This window comes from Malania oleifera, chromosome 3, assembly GCF_029873635.1.
Source record: "Malania oleifera isolate guangnan ecotype guangnan chromosome 3, ASM2987363v1, whole genome shotgun sequence".
Lineage (NCBI taxonomy): Eukaryota > Viridiplantae > Streptophyta > Magnoliopsida > Santalales > Ximeniaceae > Malania > Malania oleifera.
Genome location: NC_080419.1, coordinates 100,966,611 through 100,993,809, shown reverse-complemented (window position 1 = coordinate 100,993,809; position 27,199 = coordinate 100,966,611). Strand labels below are relative to the sequence as shown.

The following is a 27,199-nucleotide window of genomic DNA, read 5'->3' as shown; positions in this document are numbered from 1 at the left end:
GGCATGTGGAACCAGCAAGCATCATCGATCAATAATTCAATGTCGGGCCCATGGACAACAGATGTATTTTCAGTGCAAAACTAGCTGGTTCTTGGGAGGGAAAGGGGGAACATCATGGCAATGCTATCTTAAAGGGAAGGACAGTACAGAATTAGAAACCAGAAATTGACAGTTGCAAGTTGCTACAAAAGAAAATTTGTAGTATAAGTTACATGACAGCCCATCAATGCGGGCATGCCTCACATTCTAAGAGATAAAAGACTAAACATTTGTTTGTTGTGACCATAACTAACAGTTATCCAGTTATCATATGCATGTCCTAATGGAATAAGCATCGCAGCCAAAATCCCCCTCCATCAAGTTCTCCTTATCTTGTCCCTGCATCACATAAAATGAACTGTTATTTTAAGTGCAAGGGAAGAGAGAGAGAGAGAGGATAATAATGGTTAAATAACATGGACACAAAATGAGTTCCTTTTTCTATACAAATAAAACAAAGTAAACACAATATTCATCTAATTTAACCGAAGATAGAAATAATGCAAACTGGTTGAGTAAGAGGAACTGGAAGTTAATATAGATGGAAATCACTCTTGGCAATGCAAAATACAAAGGGTTGCACATCCAAGTGGTGGCTCCCTCCCGAAATAAAAAAAAGTTTTCTTTTCCTCTGGTTATGCATGTGTCATTGGCCCTACAAGTACAACCTGTTTTACTAGAGGACACTTCGAATTTTGTGCAGCAAAATTGTGAAGGTAGGGGGCAGAAATATTCAAGTCAAGTTATCGTGCTTTCGTTAGCCGTATTTTTAGATGGTTTCCAAAGACTCTTATGTGCAGTTTTGGTTGGGAGTGGAGCCAGATAATGTTTCCATTGGAAAATAACTTAGTCACTACTCTAAGACACGGGATAATATGCAGTTCAAAAGTTCCTGTCAGTGCAACAATAAAGTTTGTGCCCCTCAGAAAAGCTGACTGAGCAAATGTAGGCTGCAGCACATCACAAGGAATAAAACATTTTCCTTAAATATGATCAACAAAAGCCTATCCAAACCAACATAAACTTTTTCGTCCATCTCTCTTCTCACTTTGTTGTAAAGCAGATAGTGGAAATATTAATTAAATTACTTATTGGGCTATCATCCAGAGTACAGAAAACTCAAGAATCACTTTATCATTTGCATCAAGAAGCACATTAACACGATAAATCACTGTTGTTTATGGTGTGGCTCTTATACTTGGAGTTTCATAAATAAGGGAAGGAAGAAGAACATAGAGGGGCTGCACAGCAGGCACTCGTCGACGAGTGCCCTGAGCTCGTCGACGAGTAGATACTGAGAGTCAGAATTTCTCAGAATTGAAGACTCATCGACGAGAGTATGGACACGTCGACGAGTGGTCTTCTTCGTATCGTCAACAAAGTCTTGTACTCGTCGACGAGTGTCTCCTGGGCCGCGAAGAGAAATTCAAAAGTTGAATTTGGATGTTATGGTAGTTGGGTATTAGGAGGAAAACCTCCGAGAGACTTCTATTTATGTACTTCTGAATGTATTTTGCTTATAGAGAACTTTGTAAGACTAGTGTATTGTTGTTCTTCACATTATAGTGAATATTGAGTGTCATTTGCTTTATTCTTGTGTGATAAATTGTTGTTTCTCATCCATATTGGTTGTGTGTTGTTGAGGCTTGGTAATTTGTTGCAAGTTCACATCTTCCGCTATGTGTGTATCCTATACTCGATTCAAATCACAACAAATTGGTATCAGAACGATTGTTGTTATGGCATCTGGGTCGTCTTCTGCAAGATTTGACGTTTTCAAATTTGATGGAATCACAAACTTTGGTCTGTGGTAGAGGAGACTAAAGGATATTCTTGTGCAACAGGGAATGACTAAGGCTCTACTTGGTATTTAACCGGTTGGAATGGATGAGGCAACATGGAGAGAATTGGAAGCAAAGGTCATTTCTGTTGTTTTTTGTCCCACATTGGTAGAATAGTTCCACATTAGTATAAAAGGTTGTTTTGAATTTTTTATATTATTTGTCTTACATTGGAGAGAAGTGTTTTTTGGACTTGAGGTTGAAGCCATATAAAGAGCTCAACTCTTCATTTGTAAAACACACCTCAAAGTTGTACTTTGTCAAGAAGTAGTGGATTGATCATCGGCGCCCGAGGACGTAGGTAATTCTATACCGAACCTCGTTAATTTCTTGTCTTATTCTTTTTACTGTTTTATTATTAGTTTCTGCATTACTTTAATTTCTTATATATTCAATAGCAATAGTTGTAGTATTAGTGTTTGGCACAAGTGGGATGCCCAGCACAACAATTGGTATCAACAATTGGTATCAGAGCTAGATTGAATAGTGTCGATACGGAGGTGTTCCTCTGTTAGGATCCTTGATTCGACGTTTGATGCCTAAGAAAGACCTTATCTGAGCGAGTGCTCAGAGACCAATGCGGCTCAGTCGCCCCCTGGAGGTCGGCCTGGTCAAAGTGAAATTTTATAGGATAAAACAGAGTAGACAAAGTTGGTACGTACTATTCATCCTAGACCTTTTGCTTTGTTGGTTGCTATTGAATATATAGAAGATGGCAAAAACTAGTGCAGCAGTAGAAGAAACTCTGTCCACATGAACTTCAACCCCTTCAGCTTCGACATCATCATCGAAGACAATAGCTAATGCTCAGTTTGAAGTGGAGAAATTTGACGGTACCAATAATTTTGGTATATGGCAATGTGAGGTGATGGACATCTTGTATCAGCAAGAACTAGATATTGCTTTGGATGATAAACCAGTAGATATGGGTGACGGAGATTGGGAAAAACTCAATAGTCAGGCATGTGGTACGATTCGTCTGTGTCTCGCCAAAAATCAGAAATATTGTGTTATGAGGGAGACATGTGCAAAGAAATAGTGGAAGACATTGGAAGATACATTTATGACCAAAAGTCTGTTAAAATCGGCTCTATTTGAAAAAAAATTGTTTCACTTCCAATATCAACTAGGTATTTCGATTAATGACCACATAAATGCTTTCAATAAAATTTTAGCCGATTTATTAAATTTGGATGAAAAGGTGAAAGATGAGGATAAAGCCATATTGTTACTGAATTCTATCCCTGATGAGTATGAACATTTGACCACCACTTTATTGTATGGGAAAGATAAAGTTACTTATGATGTTGTTTATACTGCATTGATTAGTACTGAATGCAGAAAGAAGGATCAAAGGGTCCATAAGGAAACAGCAGAAGCACTAACAATAAGGGGACGTTCTCAGAGTCGTATGCCTGCAAGGAAGAGTAAATCTCATGGGAGGAGTAAATCTCGTGGGAGACCTGCTAAAGATGAATGCGCCTTTTGTCGTGAGAGAGGGCATTGGAAGAAAGATTGTCCTAAATTAGGGCAGAAGAATAAGGGCAAAGCACATTCTAATGCCAATATAACCAATGACGATGGAAGATTTTTCTCTTATTGGAACATCTTCGTCACATTATTTTGGTGAGTGGATTTTGGATTCTGGTTGTTCCTATCACATGTGTCCCAATAGGGAATGGTTTTCTAATTTTGAAGAATTAGATGGTGGGGTTGTTTTTATGGGAAATGATAATACTTGTAAAACAACTGTAATAGGATCAATACAGTTGAAATGTCAAGATGGAACTATTAAGACCTTGACTGATGTTAGGTATGTTCCAAGCCTAAAGAAGAATCTGATTTCAGTGGGTGCCTTAGAATCTAAAGGGTTCACTATCACTTTGAAAGATGGAACCTTAAAGATTAAATCAAGTGCGCTGGTGGTGATGAAAGGAATAAGGAAAAATAACTTGTAATATTTATAAGGTAGTACAGTTATTGGCTAAGCAGCCGTTGTTTCTGAGAAAGATGCAGGTTCAGATACAACCAGGTTATGGCATAAGCGATTAGCACATGCAAGAGAAAAATTTTCACAACAATTAGCTAAGCAAGGTTTGTTAAAAGGTGCAAAAGTGTGCAAACTTGAATTTTGTGAGCATTGCATTTTGGGAAAACAAACTAGAGTGAAATTTGGCACAGCAATCCATCAAACTGAAGGTATTTTAGACTACATCCATACAGATGTATGGGGGCCCACAAAAACAACTTCGTTGGGTGGTATGCATTATTTTGTCATTTTTGTTGATGATTTTTCCAGAAGAGTTTGAGTGTATTCTATGAAGCATAAAAATGAAGTGTGACATTTTCCTTAAGTGGAAAAAATTAGTTGAAACTCAAACTGACAAAAAGATTAAACGGCTTAGATCAGATAATGGTGGTGAATACACGAGTGACCCGTTTATGAAGGTATGTCAGGATGAAGGTATTGCTCGACACTTCACAGTTCGAAATACAACACAACAGAATGGGGTGGCAGAGCGCATGAATCGGACTTTACTGGAGAAAGTTCGATGTATGTTGTCTAATGCTAGGTTAGACAAAAGGTTTTGGGCTGAAACTGTTAGATATGCGTGTCATCTCATCAATCGTCTACCATCATCTGCAATAGGGAGAAAAACACCCTATGAGGTATGGTCTGAAAAGCCTGCTAGTGATTATGATTCTTTACATGTATTTGGTACTATGACTTATTATCATGTTAAGGAATCTAAGTTAGATCCAAGAGCTAAGAAAGCAATATTCTTAGGGATAAGTGCAGGGGTCAAAGGATACCGTCTTTGGTGTTTAGAGACAAAAAAAATGATTTTGAGTAGAGATGTGACTTTTGAAAAACTTGCGATGATGAAGAAAACAATACGCAAGGAGTCACGAGTTGAAGAGAAGACCAGTGGTACTCAACAACAGGTGGAGGTTAAGACAATTTTGGGAAACCCAATGAAAAATGAGACTACATTAGGTAACTCTCCAGTTATGGTGGGAAATAGTGTACAAGAAGAGGAGATTTCAATTCGAGAATCTTTACAGCAACATGAATCAATTGTTTCTCAAAGGTCAAGATGAGAAATTCGAAAACCTGCTCGGTATACTAATATGATGGTCTATGCACTTCCAGTTGTGGATGATAATGTTCCTTACACTTTCAAAGAAGCAATAAGGAACTCTGAATTAGACAAGTGGAAAAGAGCAATGGATGAAGAAATGCAGTCTCTTCATCAGAATCAGACTTGGAAACTAGCCCAACTGCCCAAGGGTAAGAAAGCAATTGGTTGCAAATGGGTTTATGTAAAGAAAGAAGGATGTCCACATGCAAATAATGTTCTCTTCAAAACTAGATTGGTAGCTAAGGGCTACGCACAGAAGGAAGGCATTGATTATAATGAGGTATTTTCTCCAATTGTTAAACATTCTTCCATTCAAATTTTGTTGACTTTGGTAGCCACAATTTGATCTTGAACTAGTTCAGCTCGATGTAAAAACTGCATTTTTACATGGTGATTTGGAAGAGGAAATCTATATGACTCAGCCAGATGGATTTCAGGTTGCTGGAAAAGAAAATTGGGTATGTAAACTGAGTAAATCATTGTATGGTTTAAAACAGTTTCCAAGACAGTGGTACAAACGATTTCACCAGTTTATGATGGGTCAGAAGTACATCAAAAATAAACATGATCATTGTGTTTATTTTTGCAGACTACAAAATGGATTTTTTATATATTTACTCTTGTATGTTGATGATATGTTGATAGCTTCAAAGAATAGGGAAGAAATCAACAAGTTGAAAAGTCAATTAAATCAAGAGTTTGAGATGAAAGATCTTGGTGAAGCAAAGAAGATACTTGGCATAGAGATTCGCAGAGACAGAATGAAAGGAAGAGTTAGTTTGTCTCAGAAACAGTATTAAAAGAAGGTAGTACAGAGTTTTGGCATGTCTGAGCAGTCAAAACCAGTAAGCACTCCTCTTGCTCCTCATTTCAAACTTAGTGCGGCTTTATCTCCTAAATCAGATGAGGAACGTAAGTATATGTCACAGGTTCCTTATGCAAGTGTTGTTGGTAGTCTGATGTATGCAATGGTTTGTACTAGACCTGATATTTCACAAGTTGTTAGTATGGTGAACAGGTATATGCATGATCCGGGTAAAGGACAATGGCAAGCGGTGAAATGGATTTTGAGATATATTATGAATACGATTGATGTTAGTATAGTATTTGAGAAAAATAATACTATTGATCAACATGTTGTTGGATATGTCAATTTTGATTTTGCAGGTGATTTGGATAAACGTCGATCAACTAGTAGATATATTTTTACATTTGCTAATGGTCTAGTGAGTTGGAGGTCTACCTTACAGTTTACCATTGTCTTGTCTACAACAGAAGCAGAGTACATGGCAGCTTCAGAGACTGTTAAGGAAGCTATTTGGTTGCAGGGTTTACTTGAAAATTTGGGATTTGTTCAGAAGCACATTGTTGTGTTCTGTGATAGCCAGAGTGTTATTCATTTGGCAAAGAACCAAGTCTACCATGTACGAACGAAACACATCGACGTTCGGTTTCATTTTATGCGGGATATTATTGATGGAGGCAAAATACTTCAGAAGATTGCTACAACTGAAAATCCTGCAGATATGTTGACCAAGATTGTGACAACAATCAAGTTCAAACATTGTTTAGACTTGATCAATATCCTACAAGTCTGAATATTTTTGAAAGGCGCCGATGATGTGGAACTCCAAAAAATGTTGGTGACTGAAAAATTTGTTGAATTTATCGTCAAGGTGGAGATTTGTTGTTTTTTGTACCACATTGGTAGAATAGTTTCACATTAGTATAAAAGGTTGTTTTGAATTTTTTATATTATTTGTCCCACATTGAAGAGAAGTGTTTTTTGGACTTGATGTTGAAGTTATATAAAGAGTTCCACTCTTCATTTGTAAAACACACCTCAAAGTTGTACTTAGTGGATTGATCATCGGAGCCCAAGGACGTAGATAATTCTATACCGAACCTCGTTAATTTCTTGTCTTATTCTTTTTATTGTTTTATTATTAGTTTCTGCATTACTTTAATTTCTTATATATTTAATAGCAATAGTTGTAGTATTGGTGTTTTACACAAGTGGGGTGTCCAACACAACAGTTTCTACAATACGCTTGTGTTTGGCTGATGAAGTTCTCTATCATGTGATGGAGGAGGATTCTCCAGCGGCTGTGTGGCGAAAGCTTGAAAGCCGGTATATGTCTAAATCCTTGTCGAACAAACTTTTTCTTAAGCAAAGATTGTGTTGGCTTAAAATGGTTGAGGGTTCAGATTTGAACCAACATATCAACATTTTTAATCAAATTGTGAGTGATTTGGCACGTGTTGATATAACGTTCAAGGAAGATAAAGCATTGATGCTATTAAATTCCATTTCTACGTCTCAAACTTATGAAAATTTGGTTACAACTCTTACATGGGGCAAAGATAATCTGAATTTGGAATAAGTGACAAGTGCATTGCTTGGTTTTCATCAAAGAATGGTGATTAGCAATGAAGTTTCACATGGTGAAAGACTTGTTGTAAAAGGTAATCAAGAACATGGGAGACGTAAGTCCCAAGGTAAATCTCAGTTGCAGTCCGGGAAGAAGAAGAAGAAGGACGTGAAATGCTTTAAGTGTGGTGAAATCGAGCACATAAGGCCGGAATGTCCGGAGTGGAAGAAAGGGAATTCTGAAAATCAGCAAGGTTTGTCAAAATCTACTTGTGTAGTGAAAGGAGATTTAGAATGCAATGATGGAGATATGCTATGTATTTCATCGAGTTCGGAGTGCCTCACAGAAGACTCTTGGATTCTAGATACCGGATGCTCTTATCATATGACTGCAAACAGAAAATGGTTTGACACCTACAGGCCAATCAATACTGGTTGTGTTTTCATGGGAAATAATATTTCATGCAAAATACTTAGTATTGGAGATGTAAAAATAAAAATGTATGATGGTGTTATAAGAACTATATATGATGTAAGGCATGTGGAGGGTCTAGGAAAGAGTTTTATTTCATTGGATATTTTAGACTGTAACGAGTATAGTTACGAGCCTGAAAAAAGGAGAAATGAAGGTGTGAAGGCGATTCGATAGTGATGAAAGGAGAAAAGATAGAGAGAAATATCTATGTACTATAGGGTGTTACGGTTGTAGGTGGAGATGCAGCCATTGAATCTAAATCAGTTACTTTGTGGTATATGCAATTGAAGCATACGGGTGACTACATATATTCAGATGTTTAGGAACCGATGATGATAGCATCAAAGGAGAGACATGTATTTTGTGAGTTTATCACGAAGGGTCTTGGTGTACTTCATGCAGTGGCTGAGGTGGAGAACTAGACCTGGAGAGAAATCCTTATGTTAGACATAGGGGACTAAGTACGCTGGTTTCGTTCAAGAAGTTTTGTGAGCAAGGTAGGTTATATGCAGGGCTTGTAGGGTACTTCTTGGTGAAATCAATGAGTATGGCGCATTTCTCGAGTAATCAATCGCCAAAGGTATCGCTAGATGGGAAAGCTGCAAGTGAATTGTGGGCATGTTTTTGCGGTAGACTACTCGGCTATGAGTGGATGTCCACTGGTGCACTATTGTAGTGATGAAGGATCTAGGCTTGGTGTTTTGTCCGGACAGTACCTCTTTTTCTTTTATTCACTAAGAAAGGAGGGTGCAAGTTGGGTGATCCTATGGCAAACAAATGGGTGATCGAGGACATGGCTTTTTGTTGATAAAGTCATGGGACAGCGTACTCAGGTAAAGGAAGAGAAACAAAAATGCCAGAAAACTGCGGCAGCAGCAATCATGTTATTCAGGTGGAGTTAGGGACTTAGGACAAAAATGCAGGGAGTTCTAACTCAGGTTAACAATATCACGGATTAAATGGGCTTGTGATGCAGGTGGAGCAATAGACTTAGGGCAGAAATGGCATTGGTCATATTGCAAGGAGTTTCAACTCGGGAGATCCGCAGAATCACAGTAAGCTCATGTGCATTATCAGACCACCACTTAGGTGTGTGAAGTGGTGAGGTTTCCAATATGGAAGAAGGTGATAAGATGCAGTAGAGTGATATGTTTGTTGTGTATGAATGACATGTTATTGGCTGGAAATGCTTTAACTGAGGCTTTAATTAGTTGGAAACTCTGTTGAAAGGTTTTGACATGAATGTGTTGGGTACAGCCAAGATGGGTCTTGGTTTGTTGATTCACATGGACAAAGCTACAGGGAGATTGGTATTATCTCAAGGTGGCTTTGTGGACGGACCCAAGGACGAGTTGTGATGTCCGGGATATGTTAAAGGTCCTCCATGATTGTGTAAATGGGGTGTTTTAGCAGGCAACAGAGTGGACTGTCAGTTGTGAGATTTGTTGAAGACTATGCAGGGGACTTTGGTGATATAAGGCTTGCAGCAGTGTTTGTTTATTGTTGTTGGAAAGCTTTGTTGGAAGCCTAGGGTGAAGTCTGCGGGTGATGAATCTACAACTGCATCGAGATTGATGGTAGACGTTGAAGCTGCCATCGGTAAGTTCAAGCGGTATTGCTTGGACTTGGTATTTGTCTCCAAGTGTTAGAAGGTAGACATAACCCAACCGGGCGATTCAAGTTCAAGGTGGAGCAGTTCATGTGTTTTTCAGTATTCTCCTAAGGGGGCGTATAATCGCCAAGGTGGAGATTGTTGTTTATGGTGTGGCTCTTATACTTGGAGTTTCATAAACAAGGGAAGGAAGAAGAACATGGAGAGGCTGCACAGCAGGCACTCGTCGACGAGTGCCCTGAGCTCGTCGACGAGTAGATACCGAGAGTCAAAATTTCTCAGAATTGAAGACTCGTCGACAAGAGTATGGACACATCGACGAGTGGTCTTCTTCGTATCGTCAACGAAGTCTTGTACTTGTCAACGAGTGTCGCCTGGGCCGCGAAGAGAAATTCAAAATTTGAATTTGGACGTTATGGTAGTTGGGTATTTGGAGGGAAACCTCCGAGAAACTTCTATTTATGTACTTCTAAATGTATTTTGTTTGTAGAGAACTTTGTAAGGCGAGTGTATTATTGTTCTTCACATTATAGTGAATATTGAGTGTCATTTGCTTTATTCTTATGTGATAAATTGTTGTTTCTCATCCATATTAGTTGTGTGCTGTTGAGACTTGGTAATTTGTTGCAAGTTTACATCTTCCGCTGTGTGTGTGTGTATCCTATACTCAATTCAAATCACAACAATCATGTACTAATTGATTCTAGTGGAACTGCAGAAAAACTCAAGAATAATGGATCATTTGCATCGAGAAAAAAAAAAATACAAATAACACATCAGAAAAATGATCCATCAATGGACATTGCCCCATCACTTGTCATTATCCATAAAAAATCTCCCTCCCAACAAGTCATAACTAGGCTCATGAGGGAACTATGAAATTAATGGAACTCCAAAATGCACAGAAGCAAAACAAAGCAAAGTGCCACTTGTCAGAAAAACTCTTACACTTGACCACGCAACTTATCATAAACATGGAAATGATTCAATAAAAACAACTACCTTTATTAAGTATTTTTTTGTCAAAGAGAATTGCTTATGCTCGGAAGTGATCCTTGTTAAGGATGCTTTGCGTAAGGAGGGTTTCCTACTACATACTTGGGTGTTCTTTTGGTATCGGGTCGTCTTATAGCCCGTATTTTAGAGCCTCTAGTTGCTAAATTGAGGAAAAAAAATAGCGAGTTGGAAATTTAAGCTTTTATCTCAAGGGGACCGCTTAGTTTTAATTAAGCATGTATTATCATCAATGACGGTTCATCAATTGGCGGTAATTGACATTCCTAATATTGTTTTCACAAAGTTAAATTCTATGTTATCAATTTTTTTTTTTTTTTGTGGAGTAAATGATAAAAGAAAAAGGAAATGGTGTTCCTGGCCTAATATACGTAAGCCTGTTTGTGAGGGTGCTTTAGGTATTAGGGATTTTGAGGAAGTAAAAAAATCATTACATATGAAATTTGAGTAGAGATTGTTAACTATGGATAATCCGTGAACTCAATTTTTTAAAGCCAAGTATTTGAATAATAGACACCACTTGCGAGAAATAAAGCCAGATAAAGGAACCAGATTTTGGAGATCGATTGCTCGTGTGATACTTGAAGTATTAAAGCATGTTCGTGTTCAAATTAAAGACGGGTCGGCCTCTTTCTGGTTTGATCGATAGTTAGCCTCCGGTCCCCTTTGTGGTAAAGGTTCAGGAAATCAGAAACCATAAGCTCCGAACACGAGATTGTTGGGATAGAGATGGGTGGAATGTTGATTTATAAGTGGATCTGTTAGGTGAAGAACAGGCTGAGGAAGTAATGAACTATGCTATTTCTTGCAAGGAGGGTCCACATACAGTAATATGGGAACCTTCAATAGATGGAAAATTTACCACAGCAAGTGCTTGGGAAATTATAAGGGAGCGTAAATAGGAATTCTTAGTTTCAAAATGGATCTAGCATCCTATGTTGCCAAAACGGGTGTCAATTTGTATGTGGAAGTCTTGGTTCGCTTGTCTTCCGGTTGATACTTGTATTCAAGAAGTAAGTGTTCAGATGGCCTCTCGGTGTGATTGTTGTTCAAATGCCAAGATTGAATCTCTAGACCATGTGTTTTGCACGGAATCTTTTGCTCAGGTGGTATGGAAACAAGCAGCAGTGGCGTTGGGTATTAGTTGTATGGCAACGAATACATGGAAAGCCAAAGTTAATTTCTGGTTTAGTTGTGCAAAACGGGCCTCACAATTAGGCATTTTGGTAGGTCTCATACCTAGTCTCATCATTTGGAGACTTTGGACTCATCGATGTAGAGCCAAGATGGAATCAATTCATGATTCGGTAAGAACTGTGTGGCTTGATATTAAATATTGGCTGAGATCCTATTCGAACAAGTTAACTAAATGTGCACTTGTTTCTTGCACGGATATTGCAGTCCTTCGTGCTTTGGATTTTCAAGTAAAAAATGTGAGAATTCGTCTTTCTATTGCAATCAGATGGTGTAAACCTTAGATAGGTTGGGTTAAGTTGAATGTGGATGGAAGCTGTAGAGGTAACTCAGGTAATTGTGGTGGTGGAGGCGTGATAAGAGATGAAAGAGGATTATTTAAAGTAGCTTTTTCCTCATTACTGGGTTATGGAACCAATAATATGGCTGAATTGAAAGCAATTATTATAAGGATTAATCTGTGCAAAGATCTCGGTTTTGATCAAGTGGAGATTGTCTGTGACTCTACTTTGTTGGTTCAGTGGATGAATTCTGAGAAGTGTTCGGCTTGGAACTTATGGAAATTGTGGGAAGAGCTAGTGTTAACATTAAGAGGCATACATTACAAAGTGGAACATGTTTACAGGGAGGCGAATCAAAGTACGGATTTCTTTGCCAAGCAGGGTGGATCTGGTACATCTCAATCATATAATTTCCAGGATGAGCTTCCACAGCAAGTTAGGTAGATGATTCGATCGGATTTGTTGGGACTTCCTTCCTTGCACTCGTGATGCTTTGTGCTGGTGTTTGTGAAGGTTGTAGTGATTGGTTTATTTCTATGGATCTTCCGAAATTTTGTTTGTTTTCCACTTATAATTGTTTTGTTCTTATTTATTTGTTTGGTTGTTGGTTATTGGTTTATTGGTCTTGAATAAGTTGGTTAAGTCAGTTTTAGATTCTTAGGGTTTGATTTTGTTTTCCCCAAGTCTCAAGGTTGGAACGACGGTATTCCTCCGCCATAAGTGAGAGGTTTTCTAATAAAGATAGGAGGTGCCACCCTCTTTTTCCACAAAAAAAAAAAAAAAAAAAAAACCTACCTTTATTAAGTAGCAATGTAATGATACTTATTTTTCTAACATCAGTGTTCAAACATCAATGTCAAAAGTGAGAAAATAATGTATTGAATTCAAATCCAGATTCCACGTGCAATTAAGTACAAAAACCATGCTCAAAAGGTAATCAAAAATTAGAAAGAACAGCTGCCACTAAAGAGAATTAACAATCTTCAAACAGTTCCATTAAGACTTTAAACTACTCTTTGAGAAGAGTAATTGCACACACATAGTTGTGGCTGATTATTGAGCTATGGAGTATACAGCGTGCATAGGATAATGATATAAACTTATAAAAACAAATGGTAGATGAAGGCAAAGACCAAGGGCACAGCAATTACCTAGAAGTTAAATTATTATCTCAATATATATAATTAGAGAATAATGGAATATCAAAACAAATAAACGGGGAGAATAGAAAATAATAAAAATGCAGCATATCACTAAATTCCCTGAAAAAGATCCTGCCTGCAAAATCTATTGGTCAATTTTCCCAATAGTCAACCCAATAAGTTTGAAAAAAAAAAACCCTCAAGTTCCCTGCCTCTATTCAAGTAGGTTAAAAATAGTGCATTTTCAAATAAAAATATCCTTCCATGCCCCAATATTCATTAAATTTCCAAAATATTCAGAGATTTTTAGTATTTAAGATTTAAGAAAAAAAAAACCAAAAAAAAGTTACTGAGTAGGCATTTCCACCATACCAACAGACAAGTAACATCCACAGCACCATCACCATGGTCCTCCCTGGCTTCCGGTGACATTGGCAGAGCCGTGGTCCCCCCCCCCCAAAAAAAAAACACACACACACGAACAACACGTTGTAGTAATCATAAAAAAATTCAAACAAAAATTTTAATGCCACCTAGCCCTGCCTTCACTATAATCACCTTCTCTTGCTCACAACAGAACATCAGCAATCACCTAGTCAATAGAACAATCATAGCCAACACCCACTACTATCACCAGACAACCATCATCATTCCCAACCAAAGACTGCACCACTATTCATTCAAAACCAGGACAGACCGAAGTAACTTGACACATTTGAAGCTAAGCTGAAAATATTATCAGGGATCAGCCAATTAGGTGCAGAAACTGGACAGTGATTAAGGCCTTTGAGGACAGAGATCTTAGAAAAAATTAAACTTGCTTCAAAAATGAGGACCTAACAAGACTTTTATCTCTTGATGCGCATGTCCCTTGTTTTGAGAGTGGACAGACTTGTTTGCATTTGTTCTTACACTGTCATTTCTCTTGACGCCCTATGTAGCAAGTTGCCAGGTATTTTTTGGAGAGAAGTGGGTGTGCCCTTCTTTGGTGGTGTTTTGTGCTATTCTTCTATGATAGTTGGGGGTTTTGGGAATGATAGGGAGAGAAAGGCTTTGTAGCCGCACTTATGGCTATGTTTTGGTGTATTTGGATGAAGAGAGATACCAGAATTTTTAAGAGTTTGGCCTCTTCTCTAACTTCCTTTGGATTAGAGAGGCGATTCTTGTGTCATGGGTTTTGGCAAATGGTTTCTTTCCACACTTACCTATGACAGATTTACAGTGGGATTGTGTTGCTTTGCTCCAGGAGAGAGCTGTTTTGTAATTATTTGTTTTTTTTTCAGTTTTTTTTTTTCTATTGATCTTTTTCCTATGTTTTGGGAGAATATCTTGTTCTCACTGTATTCTTTTTTCCTCTTTTTCTGTGTTAGATTACCACTTTACCTAAAAGCTCAAGCTAATAGGTTGTGGGCCAACAATGTATATCAAGCTTTAACACTCCCCCACACGTGCAGCCTGACAGCACGTGGAGAGATAAATAAATGATAAATAACACCACAGAATCAAGGCGGACGACAAGATTAGAACCCAGGTCTTCCTGGCAACCAGAACTCTGATACCATGTTAGATTACCACTTACCTAAAAGCTTAAGCTAATAGGTTGTGGGCCAACAATATATATCAAGCTTTGACATTCTGCATGCTTCTCTATCTTCTCTTTTCTAATAAATTTATGTCTATAAAAAATTCATGTAGAGAAATTGATGAGCATAATTAAGTTAAAACACCTACTAGATTGCCCCATCCCTTAGTCCCCCTTTTCAATTTCTTTTATTTTCACTTCTACAGATCCTTGCTAAGTGGGTTCCAATAGCAGATGCTTGGTCTTCACACCCATACAAGTCAACATCTACACATCACCACAACAAGAATTTCTCCTGTCTAAAACTAAGCCCAATCAGCAACCAATAACCACAATTTAGACCCCCAACAAAACATCACAGCACCTATTTTATCATGAACCATATTGTTAGTACAATCTTCTTCCATAACCACCGAAAGGTGCCATCTCCACCTAGAGCGGCCTAAGATGTTATCACGCCTCCTTGGATTCCTCTGTCAATGTAAAACAGAAGGCAGCAAAAGGAAGTAGAAAATGAGAGGTTTCAGAAGAAAGACAAGACTCACTAGCTTCCACTAAGAGAGATTTGCTAGCAAAGATGAAGTATTTTCTAAACACTTGAAACAGGTCCATCCCAAACTTGTTACAAAGAGAATATAGAAAATGATTTTTTCGGTAGAATAGTACTCAGTTTTCCTAACTGGGATTGAAGTACTTTGGCAGCCCGGATTTTTTGCATAACACATTCGTATTACTAGGGATTGACTGATATAGAAAACAATGTAGAGATTTTTTAGATAGGACCTCTCTTCATGGATAGTCCAGCTATTTATCAAATTAGAAATAGATCAAAACAAGGGAAAAAGAATGTTTTACTTGGAAGAATCTAATCACTTGTATAGAATAGGACAATTGTATAGTCAAAGAACAATTTCACCCCACATCAGTAACGGAAAAAAAGAAACACAAAGAATTTGAAAGAAAAGATAATTTTTTATTTTGGATTAACAACAGTATCCCAGAAATTTTTGCCCAGACTAATCTATTGCCTACGCCAGTTGTGCCCACAACCAATACGCACGAGGTAAATCGCGGATGTGCAGCGCAAGCAGCAGGAATCGAACCTGGACCACTGGAGTTACCAGCATGTTCTAAGGCTCGCCCTTGCCACCCGGCCATATGCCCGGGTGCAAAAAGATAATTTTATTTCAAGGTGTGTCAACGTGAACCCTTAGGCTATACAATGGGTAGTATTTATAGGGAATGAATGATACAGTTGTGGTATTTTGAATTTCATAAATTTGGCTCCTTGAATATTGAATAAAATCTTCAATAAGTGTGCAGCAACGGTCATGTATTGCGATGAAACCATCGACGGTTTCACCAAACCATCGATGGTTTGCTACTGAGATTTAATACTGTCTTAAACCGTGGATGTAACCGTCGACGGTATTGTCGACGATTTGCTTTGGGAGTGCATACTATTTGAAACCATCGATGTTTCCATCGACAGAATGGCGAAACCGTCAACAGTTTGATGAAACCGTCGACGGTTTCCATCTGGTGTCGGATCTGCGTATTGATTAGGAGCGTCCTTTTTTTGATTGATTTTATGACCGTTGGAGTAATCTTCATGCGGATTGAATTCTTCTTTATTTGGTGAGGGATTTGCTAAAGTGTCTTGATGAATGGAATTGATTTCTTCATGGATGGAATTGATTGAGGAGAGATCACCCCTCAACGGCTCTCGTGTGTTGCTAATACCCTCCTGCAAACCTAGCCAGGTCTGGAGGCAAAGTTTGGAACAAAAATAATGAAGAGCTGATTTAGACATTGCCTTTGTAAAGAGATCAGCGACCTGTTGAGTGGTTGAGACATGTTGTGATGAGCAGAACACATGCAACACGTTCACGCACAAAAATGATAATCCAACTCAATATGTTTGCTGTGAGCATGGAAAACAGGATTAACGGTCATGTGAAGTGCACTGAGGTTATCACACTAGAGTATGGGATATGACGGTAATGTAATTCGAAGGTCTTGGAGGATAAAAATGACCCAAGTGAGTTCAGCTACCATGTTAGCCATGGCAAGGTACTCGGCCTCCGTGCTTGAACGTGAAATGGTGTGTTGTTTCTTTGCACACCATGAGATGAGGTTCCCGCCAAGGAATGTACAGTAGCCCATGGTTGATCGTCTCTTTGTAGGACATCCTGCCCAATCTGCATCTGAAAAAGCAACTAGACCAAGTGTAGTATGTGAAGAGAAATGTAACCCCATGCCAATTGACCCTTTGACATACCGTAGGATACGGCGAACCATTTGTAAGTGTGTCATTGTGGGAGCATGCATGAATTGTGAAACGTAATTAACACTAAAGGAAAGCTCAGGACGAGTGAGTGTGAGATATTGTAAAGCACCAACAAGTCCCCGATAGTAACTCAGATTGTCTATGAGAGTGTCATTGAGAGTATGTTTAGTTTTAGATTCAAGTGGTGTACTCATGGCTTTACAATCGACCATGTTGGAGCGTTCAAGAATAGAGAGAGCGGAGTGTGATAGGGATAGATGAAGCCCATTGGGTGTTGGAATGATTTCTATGCCAATGAAGTGATGAATTAGTCTGAAGTCTTTCATCGCAAACTCACTACTTAGGAGTTGAATGAAAGATGTAACAAGTGCTGGAGTAGATCCAGTGAGTAATATATCGTCCACATAAAGAAGTAAAATTAGGGAGCCAAAATCAGAGTGAAGAACAAATAGGGAAGGGTCGGCCAAGCTACAGAAGAAACCATATTTAAGAAGAAAAGCACTAAATCGATCAAACCAAGCACGGGGTGCTTGTTTTAAGCCATAGAGTGCGCATTATAGTTTACAAACATATGTTGGATGGTGTGGATCAACCATCCCTAGTGGCTATTGCACATATAGGTCTTCAGAAATTAGACCATGCAAAAAGGCATTTTTGACATCTAGTTGACGAATAGTCCACTGTTGAGTGAGAGCTATTGTTATAATCATGCGTATTGTGCCAGGTTTGATGACAGGGGAGAAAGTTTCAGTGTAGTCAATGCCATCAATTTGATGGTACCCTTTGGCAACCAAGTGTGCTTTAAGTCGATCTAAGGTGCCATCGGGTTTGAGTTTCGATTTAAACACTCATTTGGAACCAATGATATGCATGTGAGGTGTGCGAGGAACAAGTGTCCAGGTCTTGTTTTTGATGGAGGGCAGCAAGTTCCTGATTCATGGTTGTTGTCCAACCAGGGTGTGCTAGGGCCGCCTTTATGTTGTGAGGTTCACGGGGAATGGTGGTCGATGTGAGTGTGGTCAAGGCATACTTTGTGGATTGGGTTTGACTATACCAAGTTTAGACCGAGTGACCATAGAGTGTGTTTGTCCTGAAGAGATAGGGTGTTGGTGAGATGACGTCACTGATTCAGGCACGGGTTATGGGCCTATGGTATAGGATATTGCTAAGTTATCAGGTGGCGGTGATGTGTTTGGTGAAGCCACGCTGTGAGGTAATGCAAGAGAAGTCTATGCTAAGGCGTCAGTGGTGGTAGGTGACACTATGTTGTGAAGAGGCAAGGATGGAGGGTCGGTTGATGTGGAATTTTGGGAGATGGATGTTGCTGCATCTTGGGATGGTTGTAAGGTACTTACCCATGGAGATGTGGATGGGTCTGAGGCTGTGTCTGCAAGCAAGTGAGTGGTATTGTTAGGTAGCCAGGTGTCAAAGATACTAATTGCGTGTGATGTTGTTGTTGTCAAGCAAGTGGTGTGTGTAGACTTATAGGGAAAAACCAGCTCATCAAAGACAATATGTCGGCAAATAAAAATTTTCCTACTTGAAGGATGAAAACATTTATAAGCCTTGTGTTAGTCGTTGTAACCAACAAAAATACAAAGAAGTGTTTTGGGGTCAAACTTGTGACATCACGTGCCCCAAGTATAGGGAAAACACTTAGACCCAAAGGTTCGAAGTGAGGAGTAAACTAGATTGGTTCCATGTAATGCATAATATGGAGTTTCAAAATTGAGGGCTAATGAGGGCAGCCGATTCATTAGATAAACAGCGGTAGTGAAGGCCTCTACATATAAATATAAAGGTGCACCACAATGAAATAGCATGATCATACCTAGTTCTCTTATAATCCTATGGCATCTTTCGACCAAACCTGTTTGCTCAGGCGTATATGGTGCTGATACTTGATGCACAATGCTTGTGGAAAGAAAGCGAGTAGACAATTTGGAATTTATGAACTCACCTCCTCCATCTGAATGAAAATTTTTAATTTGCTTGTTGAATCGTCTAGCTACATAATTTTCAAAAGCTACATATGCACTGAAAAAATCAGATTTCTAACTTAAAGAAATAATTTATTTATATTTAGAGAAATCATCAACCAAACAAGCACAATATCTGAATTTTCCAATAGAAAGAGTAGGAGCGGGTCCCCACAAATCACAATGAATTTTTTCAAAGGAACTAGTACTTGAATGTTTTGAATAAGAAAAAGGTAACCGACTAAGTGTTCCTAATTGACAACTATCATAAAGATGTGGTTTTGTTGTCCCTACAACATCAATTAATCCTTTATTTTTTAGTCTTTGTAAAGCTGAAAACTGAGGATGGTCAAGGTGTTGATGCCAAACTTCTGCAGTGCAGGATTTGAATCGATGAGAGAAATATAACTCCGGTGAAGTTGGTAGGACATAAAGATCACCCATGCGTTTCCCTATCATCACTGCTTGTCTTGTTTCCCTTTCCTTAACACGAAAATCAACATTAGAAAATTCACAATTAACAAGAAATTGAGTGGTTAATTGACTTAAAGAAAGTTCTTTGTTAAGTTAGGGACTAATAACACATCATTTAGGGGTAAGGCAGACTTGTTTTGTTTTAAATAAGAGTCTCCAATGGCAAGAATTGGCAATGAAGACGCATCTCCAATTAGTACTAAGTCAGAACCAAAGTATTTTCAGAAAATAAGTTAGCATACCTGACTTACTAGTCATGTGATTGGAAGCACTGGTATCGGTAGTCCATTCTGTGTCTGCAATGGAGTTGTCCAGCGTTAATGCTGCAAGTGCTTGTGGAATGTCATTTTGAGAAACTAATTTCTTGGGTACCCACCAGCATATCTTTGCAATGTGGCCTATCATGCCACAATATTGACAATGTTGGTCATGATACTTGTCCCTTTCGATCGGTGTCATGCAGCGTTCACCTAGTGGTGGAAGACGTTGCTATGTATTTGACTGAGGGGTATATTTTGTGTGGGCTTGCCTTGAGTCCCTATTTTGTTGTGCCTGAAACCCAAGTCTGGTTGACATGAATTTTTGTGATGGTTCACGATAGCCTAAAGAGCTTGATTAGGAACATCGTTGTTGTTGTCCAACAAATGCCACCTAATGGGTGAGAGATGTCAGTAGAACATCGAAGCGTCTAGAGAACTAATTTCGTCTTTGATCAAAATTTTGGAGTTGAGAGACCAATTCAAAGTAGGATGGTCTCGGAGGCTTCAACATAGTTGTTGTGAAGACTTCATATTGTGGACCAAGACTAGTGAGAAGGCAAAATACCTTTTCTTGGTCTAGAACAAGCTTCTCAATTGCTGCTAAATTGTCAAAAAGACCTTTGAAGTTGCAAATGTGGTATGCGATTGTTATGTGATCTTCTTTCCGAAGATATGTAACTTGTTGACGTAAAGTAAACTCACGCTCTAGTGAGTCTTGCACATATGCATTTTTTAGAGCCTCCCACACCGCATAAGCTGTATCGAGGCCAACAACAAGTCCGAGAGTCTACTCATACAATGTCCCAATGATCCACCCTCAAAGGAAACGATCGGACTTTCGCCATGCTATCAAAGCATTTGTTAATTGAGGAGTTGTGTCCCCTACATTTGTGGGAATGCTTGGATTTGGTATGCTGTATTTTGTTGGTGCAGGCTCTTCATTTGTGAGATACCCCACTAATTCTTGACTCTCGGCTAGAGCCAGTGCTTGCTCACGCCACAAAGGTTAATTGTTTGGGGTGAGTTTAAGGGTGATGAAATTGTCAACATTGAGGGATAATGTAGCCATGAAAAAAGAGCAAGAAGGATACAAAAGAAATGGAGCGGAAGGTGAGGAAGAAGGTTGAATGATTGCAGGAACTGGGAAAAAAAAAATTGCTTAGTATTCACAATGGTTTTGATACCATAAAGAAAAAATAAAAACACAAAAAAATTTGAAAGAAAAAATAATTTTATTTCAAGGTGTGTCAACGTGAACCCTTAGGCTATACAATGGGTAGTATTTATAGGGGGTGAATGATACAGTTGTGGTATTTTGAATTTCATAAGTTTGGCTCCTTAAATATTGAATCAAATCTTCAATAAGTGTGCAGCAACGGTCATGTATTCCGATGAAACCGTCGACGGTTTGCGACTGAGATTCGATACTGTCTTAAACCGTGGATGTAACTGTCGACGGTTTGCTTTGGGAGTGCGTACTGTCTGAAACCGTCGATGTTTCCGTCAACGAAATGGTGAAACCGTCTACGATTTCCGTTGGGTGTCGGATCTGTGTATTGATTATGAGCGTCCTTTTTTTGATTGATTTTATGTCCGTTGGAGTAATCTTCATGTGGATTGAATTCATGTCTGTCCAAGAAAAAAAAACATACACATGGAGTAGCCATTATGGTAGTTTGGAAGGTTGCTGATACTCTTAATGATTTCAAAACACAAGTCCTCGGCAAAATTAACAAACAAACAAACAGAAAAATAATCAAACAAACAAATTGTCATATTACAGCTTTACCAAAAAGCTTAAGCCCCATTGCACATGAAGATATCAACAAGCGATAAATAACACTCATTAAAGGGAATAAGATAATTTTTGCTACTATACAACAAATGCGAGCAACAAGACAAGAACCCAAGACCTCTTGAAAACCATAGCTCTAATACCAAGTTTGATTATCACTTCACCTAAAAGCTTAAGCAATTAGGTTTTGGGTCAACAATCTATATCAAGCTTTAACACGAATAACCAACCAAAAAATGTAGCAGTATATACAGTAATGCACTCCACTCACTGTTTCTTATCATCAATTTTCAATTAAAAAACGTCACAATTGCACACTTGTAAAAGAAGTGGCCCAGGCTATATTTGTAAAGGAAAATAGCAATTACATTAAAAGAATTACATTCTTCATGCATCTATCAAATGGGAATACAGAAAGACATGGTTACAATTGCAAAGAAAAATGAAAACTATGCCAAAATGATACATTTTTTAAATTAAAAAAAAAAACAGTAAAATCCATCCTTTTGTTTTGAAAAAAGAAAAAAGATAATATTCTATATTGTATATCCACCCTCAAACTGCAATCCATGGCCACATTCACAACTCTGGTATTTCCACACTCTGGATCACCATGGCATGCAATACAGATTATCAAAAGGGCAACCCATTCTATAAAAAAATTCAATTGACCAAAAAAAAAAAAAAAAAAGGAGAAAGAAAATTGAATCAGAAATTAGTTATAGGTGAAACAAAAGAAAAAAGCAAACAATACTATTATATTTATTTAACTCTATCTTCCCTAATACCAACTTATATATAGTGGACAACCAGAGCGTGCTTCAAAGCGCACAACAATCTGAAAAAGCAGCACAATGAAGCCTGATACCTGAACAGATGTACTGCATACCAAACTAAGCGGCGTAACCCAACACCACACCTGTACAATGACCCACAGGTCATAATTCAGGCAACTACAGACTGAAGCATCTTAGATGACCTTCTTCATCCTATGTGACAAATAGAGTCAATTCTCGATCCATTTTTCTGTATTGCCATTGTTTACCTCAACATCCTCAGTTCAACCATGCCAAACTTCTAAAATCTTATAGGTTGACTCTCGTCTCATGAGGCCCAAATATGGATTGGGATTGACACAGAACAAAAGGGTAGAGTGTTTAAGGTATCAAAATCATAGCAATTAATCCTGTTCTATATCAATTCTAGGGTTTCTATGAACAAGGATGGATTGTTGACTAAATAAAGGAAAATCCATGAGATGTTAAAAAAGACAATTTCAACCAAAAGTAAATGCAGCAAATTCCATGACATTATCTTTCGAGCTCAAATGTACTATGCCAAAACAGCTTATGACCAAGATGGTAATGAAATACAGAACTTACTTGTTTCATCATCACACCCACTAGATCTTCCAAAGATCCAAAATTATTAGAAGGGTAACTATTTTGCTGCTTCCTTTGCGCCATTGAGAACCCTTGCTTCGACTTCAATGTTGCCTCTGTAGCTGAATTCTCAACCTCGTGTTGCATGGTCAATAGATCAACAGAATTTGTTTGTGTAACTAAATTAGAATCCATATTTCTATGGAATATTGCATTTTTGGTGTTCAAATGCTGGCCCAACGGATCCGCAACACCAGGAGCACGGCTTGATGACGGTATCGAGTTAAATATAAGATTCGAATTATGGGAGTCATCCTGTTTTTGGCTACCCCACTCTTGATTTAGAGTATATTTCAGATTTTCCCCAGCATTGGTGCTGACCTGGGCTTCCTGGCATTGTAAATTTGTTCTCGAATCTTGGAATCGAGGAGGCCCAGAGGTGATACAAAGAAAATCAGAAGGATAAGTCTCAATAGGAATCATGGAAGAAACATTTTCTCTCAAGCTACTTGGATGCAGATTAGCCTGTTTAAAACAGTCATCCATTGAAAAAGTATTTGATTGGAAGCCACATGACTGAACAGCAGCACTCTGCCAGTTGTCATGACATCTATCATTATCTGCCAAATGAGATGAAAATTCTGAATTTAAGGAGGCTATTGAAACAGAAGATTGGTTTCCCAAAAGTTCCCCACTTTGGGTCCGTGGAGGATGTTCTTCTGCTGCTATTGACTTGTTTGAGGCACCAACAGGAGAGTTTCTTGAGCTACCAATGGTCATTTTTGTGCTTGAAAAGCCACTGGAAATGGGCAAAACCATGGAATCATCAATTACATCGAAGAGATCTCCAATGCAAGGAACACCCTTACCGTGCTGTAATCGGTCAAGCTCCAGGGACCTTGGTATCCCTTGAAGCGCACTTCCATTTTGGTTTCCAGACAACAGAACTGGCTGGAACTTGTGCCAATCATTAATGGGGTTACTTGCATTTTGTGTATGACCCAATTGAACCATTCCTCCAGAATACTGGCCAGATATGCTACCAGTAGGGGTGTTTAATCTACCTAGCATCCCACTAGGTGGGAAAGATCCAAGGGTTCTCTGAAACTGTGTCGATCCACCCAAGGTATTGAAATTTCCAAATCCATTTATAGAGCCCATGCGAAAATAGGGAGAGTCCGCACTGCCCAAAGCTGCAACCATATTAGCTTGCTGGCTTGCCACACAGCTGATCCTTTTCAGGTAAAGCCTGTATTTCTGGAACAATAAAACAACATAGTAAGCTTCTGATAAAAATGAAAAATAAAAGCATTCTAATTATTCTCAAATTGAAGCAGAAAAAATAGGGATTCTTGCCTGGAGATGGCTTGCCACATTTTCTCTAGTAAGCTTCTCAACATTCATTAAATCTAGAATCTTTTTAGGAACAGCCTCTGCATTGGAAACAAAAGAGAGGTAAAACAAATTATCACTTGTGTAGACTAAGGAATCAATCATTCATTTGCAAGGTGAAAATTTCAGAATCAAGTGTAAAAAGCTCAATACAGGATTTGAATATTAAATAATTCACGAATTTAGGAAACCAGGAGATATTCCTATGCTACTCCTGAAACAAAATTAATGTATGATATCCTTGGGATACCTGCACCCAAAGTTAAACTGTGATTGTTTCAAGAATTCTTATTAAATTTTCCATACATTGTTGCTATGATAATGAGAGAAAAACCTACTGTCAATGCCCAGTTGATTAACAGCCGCAACAAATTTACGATGCAGCTCCACAGACCAAACAACCCGAGGCTTCTTCTGCATTGATGGATCCTCATTATCGTGTTCATTTTCATCGCGTTCCTCATTCTCATCTTCATTCAGGTCTTTGCGCCTTTTATTGAACTTACTGTCAGAATTTTCCGTGCATGTGGAACCTGGTACTGCTTCACCAGTTGCATTATAAGGTTTGTTGTGAACTTCAGAATTATTCTGGTCCCTTGAATCAAACTTCCTTCTCCTGACTACATGTTGCCAAATGTTCTTTAGCTCTTCAATTCGAACAGGCTTCAGCAAATAATCACAAGCCCCATGAGTAATCCCCTTCATCACAAGCTTGGTATCGCCATTTGCTGACAACACTGGAATCATTTCAACAGACAACACTGGAATCAAAATCTCCTTATAAGCCACATGCTGACAAGATGCTCCCATGTCAGTTCAAAATTTTTTTAAAAAAAATTATTAAAAAAAAAAGTGTGTTCTTTACACATACTATTCAATCCAACAAAGCATGTTGGAATATGCTGAACAAGGTACCCAATTTCAGCTTTGAAGTCAAATCCAAACTGGATTAGAATCAAAGCTAAGTTCTAAAACTCAGAAAAATGTTTTTTATTTCCCGTAAGACCAAGATTGTATCAATCAAAATGCCACAATTTTCCAACTTGCTTAAAATTGAAAAGTTTCGTTGGAACATTGACATTTAAGGACCTCTATCTACAAAGAACAAGAGTACACATTTCATTTTCAACTGTTTAGAACTTAAAGAAAAAAATCTCAAATCTTAGAAGAAAACAAATCTTATAAGAAAAAATATAGTTACAATAAATATCATGTAACATATTCCCATCTTACTTATGACAGGTAGGTCCATCTCAAGCCCCACGAGCTCAAGCAGCTTAAAACCATCCATATCTGGCATATGGACGTCACTGATAACCAAGTCAAACTTGTTTTTATTTTCCCTCAACAACTTCAGAGCCATGATTGCCTGACTTGTCGTTGTAACTGCAAAAATCCACGACTCATATTAAGAAGATACCAATTTAACACTATCAAAATGGATCAAATAAGCAAAAATTAATCAAAACCCGATCTGGGATTGCATGGAAAAGATCTAAAGTAATGTCAACACCGAGCAAATTCCATATAAAGATCAAGCTTTAAATAACATTGGAAACCCATTAGCAGAACAAATCTATCTAATTTCGGAGAAGCTCCTCCTCAAAAATCAAGAAATCAAGTCCTCAACACTACAAAATCTAGAAAAATAAAAAATAAAAAATAAAGTTCTTTGCTCGATCGAAGAAAATAAATCTGAAGAGAAAGTACGCGTGCACAAATTTCTTGTAGAAAATCAAATTACCCAAAAGAAAAAAAGGCGATTAGTTATTTACAAATACCAGATACAGCGCAAATACTTCATTAAAAGAAGAAAAGAAGAAGAAGAAGGAGAAAAAACTCCGAAGTCTAATCCCATTTCCAACAAGCAGAAACGAAATCAAAGAAATGAATGAAACCGCGACTATCATAAGAACCTACGTGCAATTAATTCAACAAAGCGGACATTCAAGTGCTAAAGTAAAAGCATGAAAATGTAATTTCTCCATCAAATACCAAATGAAGTGAAAATCCTTAATGAAACAGCACAAATCTAAAGACCAAACTCCAATAACTCAGGAACAACTCGCAATAAATGAAAGAAAAGCAAAACGCGAAAAACTCAAACCATGGTATTGGCATCGACGAAGCAGAGCATCCAAGAGCATGAGGCAAGTGGTATCATCGTCAACGGCGAGAACTCGCATACCCACAGGGAACTGGTCATTGGGTTCATCAACTCTACCCCCCACACCCATTGTTTGAGCAAAACTTGTGAAACCCAGGCAGGAAAATTTGAGAACAGAGCTACAACGTCTGTTTCTCAATAAACCCGGACGCTATAATGGATGAGAGAAAGAGATGAGGAGGTTGAAAAAGGATTTATGGAGGTCAATGAGTCAATTTAGAGACACAAAGTAATAAGTAACTCTGATTAGCACGAATGGAAATATGAAATATTGAGCGTACGGAGAGAGAGAGAGAGAGCGAGCGAGCGAGCGTCATTTCTAAAAATTTTTATTCCATTTTCACTGTTATAAACAGAGCATTGTTCCTAATTTTTTATTCCATTTTCACTGTTGCTCTCTCTCCTGTCCATGAAAGGAAAGAGAGCGGAATCTAGGCTGCATATGGCAACAGCAGCTCCTTATTTGAAATCTCTTTTTCTTCTTTTCTTTTTCATTGAAGGGTTGTAGAGCGAGAAATGGCCCATCTAATATCTTATTGATATATTTTATTGAAGTATTAAAATTTACGTTCGCTATATTGAATATTTCACTTGTAAGCTTATCTCACATTAGAAAATTTGGATGGATGATAAATATTTATATATATTATTGGATTCAAAACCCAATAGGCTTAAGTTTTTAAGTCAAATTAATATTTACTCATATATATCAAGCCCTCTCATGGACTCCTCCGGTCTTAACAAGTGGTATCAGAGCCAAGGATTC

The 27,199-nt window shown here is 38.2% G+C and overlaps 1 protein-coding gene across 1 annotated transcript; it reads right to left on the bottom strand.

Moving 5' to 3' along the window:
• Positions 1 to 6: 6 nt before the first annotated feature.
• On the bottom strand, positions 7 to 26,871 carry LOC131151963 (two-component response regulator ARR12-like). The gene is made up of 6 exons (XM_058103498.1): positions 26,374 to 26,871; positions 25,500 to 25,652; positions 24,605 to 25,003; positions 24,231 to 24,307; positions 22,875 to 24,131; positions 7 to 378 (listed from the first exon to the last, which is right to left on the bottom strand). The coding sequence occupies exons 1-6, from the start codon at positions 26,501 to 26,503 to the stop codon at positions 307 to 309; spliced, it is 2,088 nt and encodes a 695-aa protein (XP_057959481.1). The 5' UTR covers positions 26,504 to 26,871; the 3' UTR covers positions 7 to 306.
• Positions 26,872 to 27,199: the final 328 nt, after the last annotated feature.

Excerpts from the sequence above, each read along its gene's own strand:
- LOC131151963 (XM_058103498.1), bottom strand. The coding sequence starts at position 26,503 with ATGGGTGTGGGGGGTAGAGTTGATGAACCCAATGACCAGTTCCCTGTG. Across the intron at positions 25,653-26,373 it reads TCGTCGATGCCAATACCATG|TTACAACGACAAGTCAGGCA; the intron begins GTTTGAGTTTTT and ends GGATTTTTGCAG. Across the intron at positions 24,132-24,230 it reads ATGTGGCAAGCCATCTCCAG|AAATACAGGCTTTACCTGAA; the intron begins GCAAGAATCCCT and ends TTATTGTTCCAG.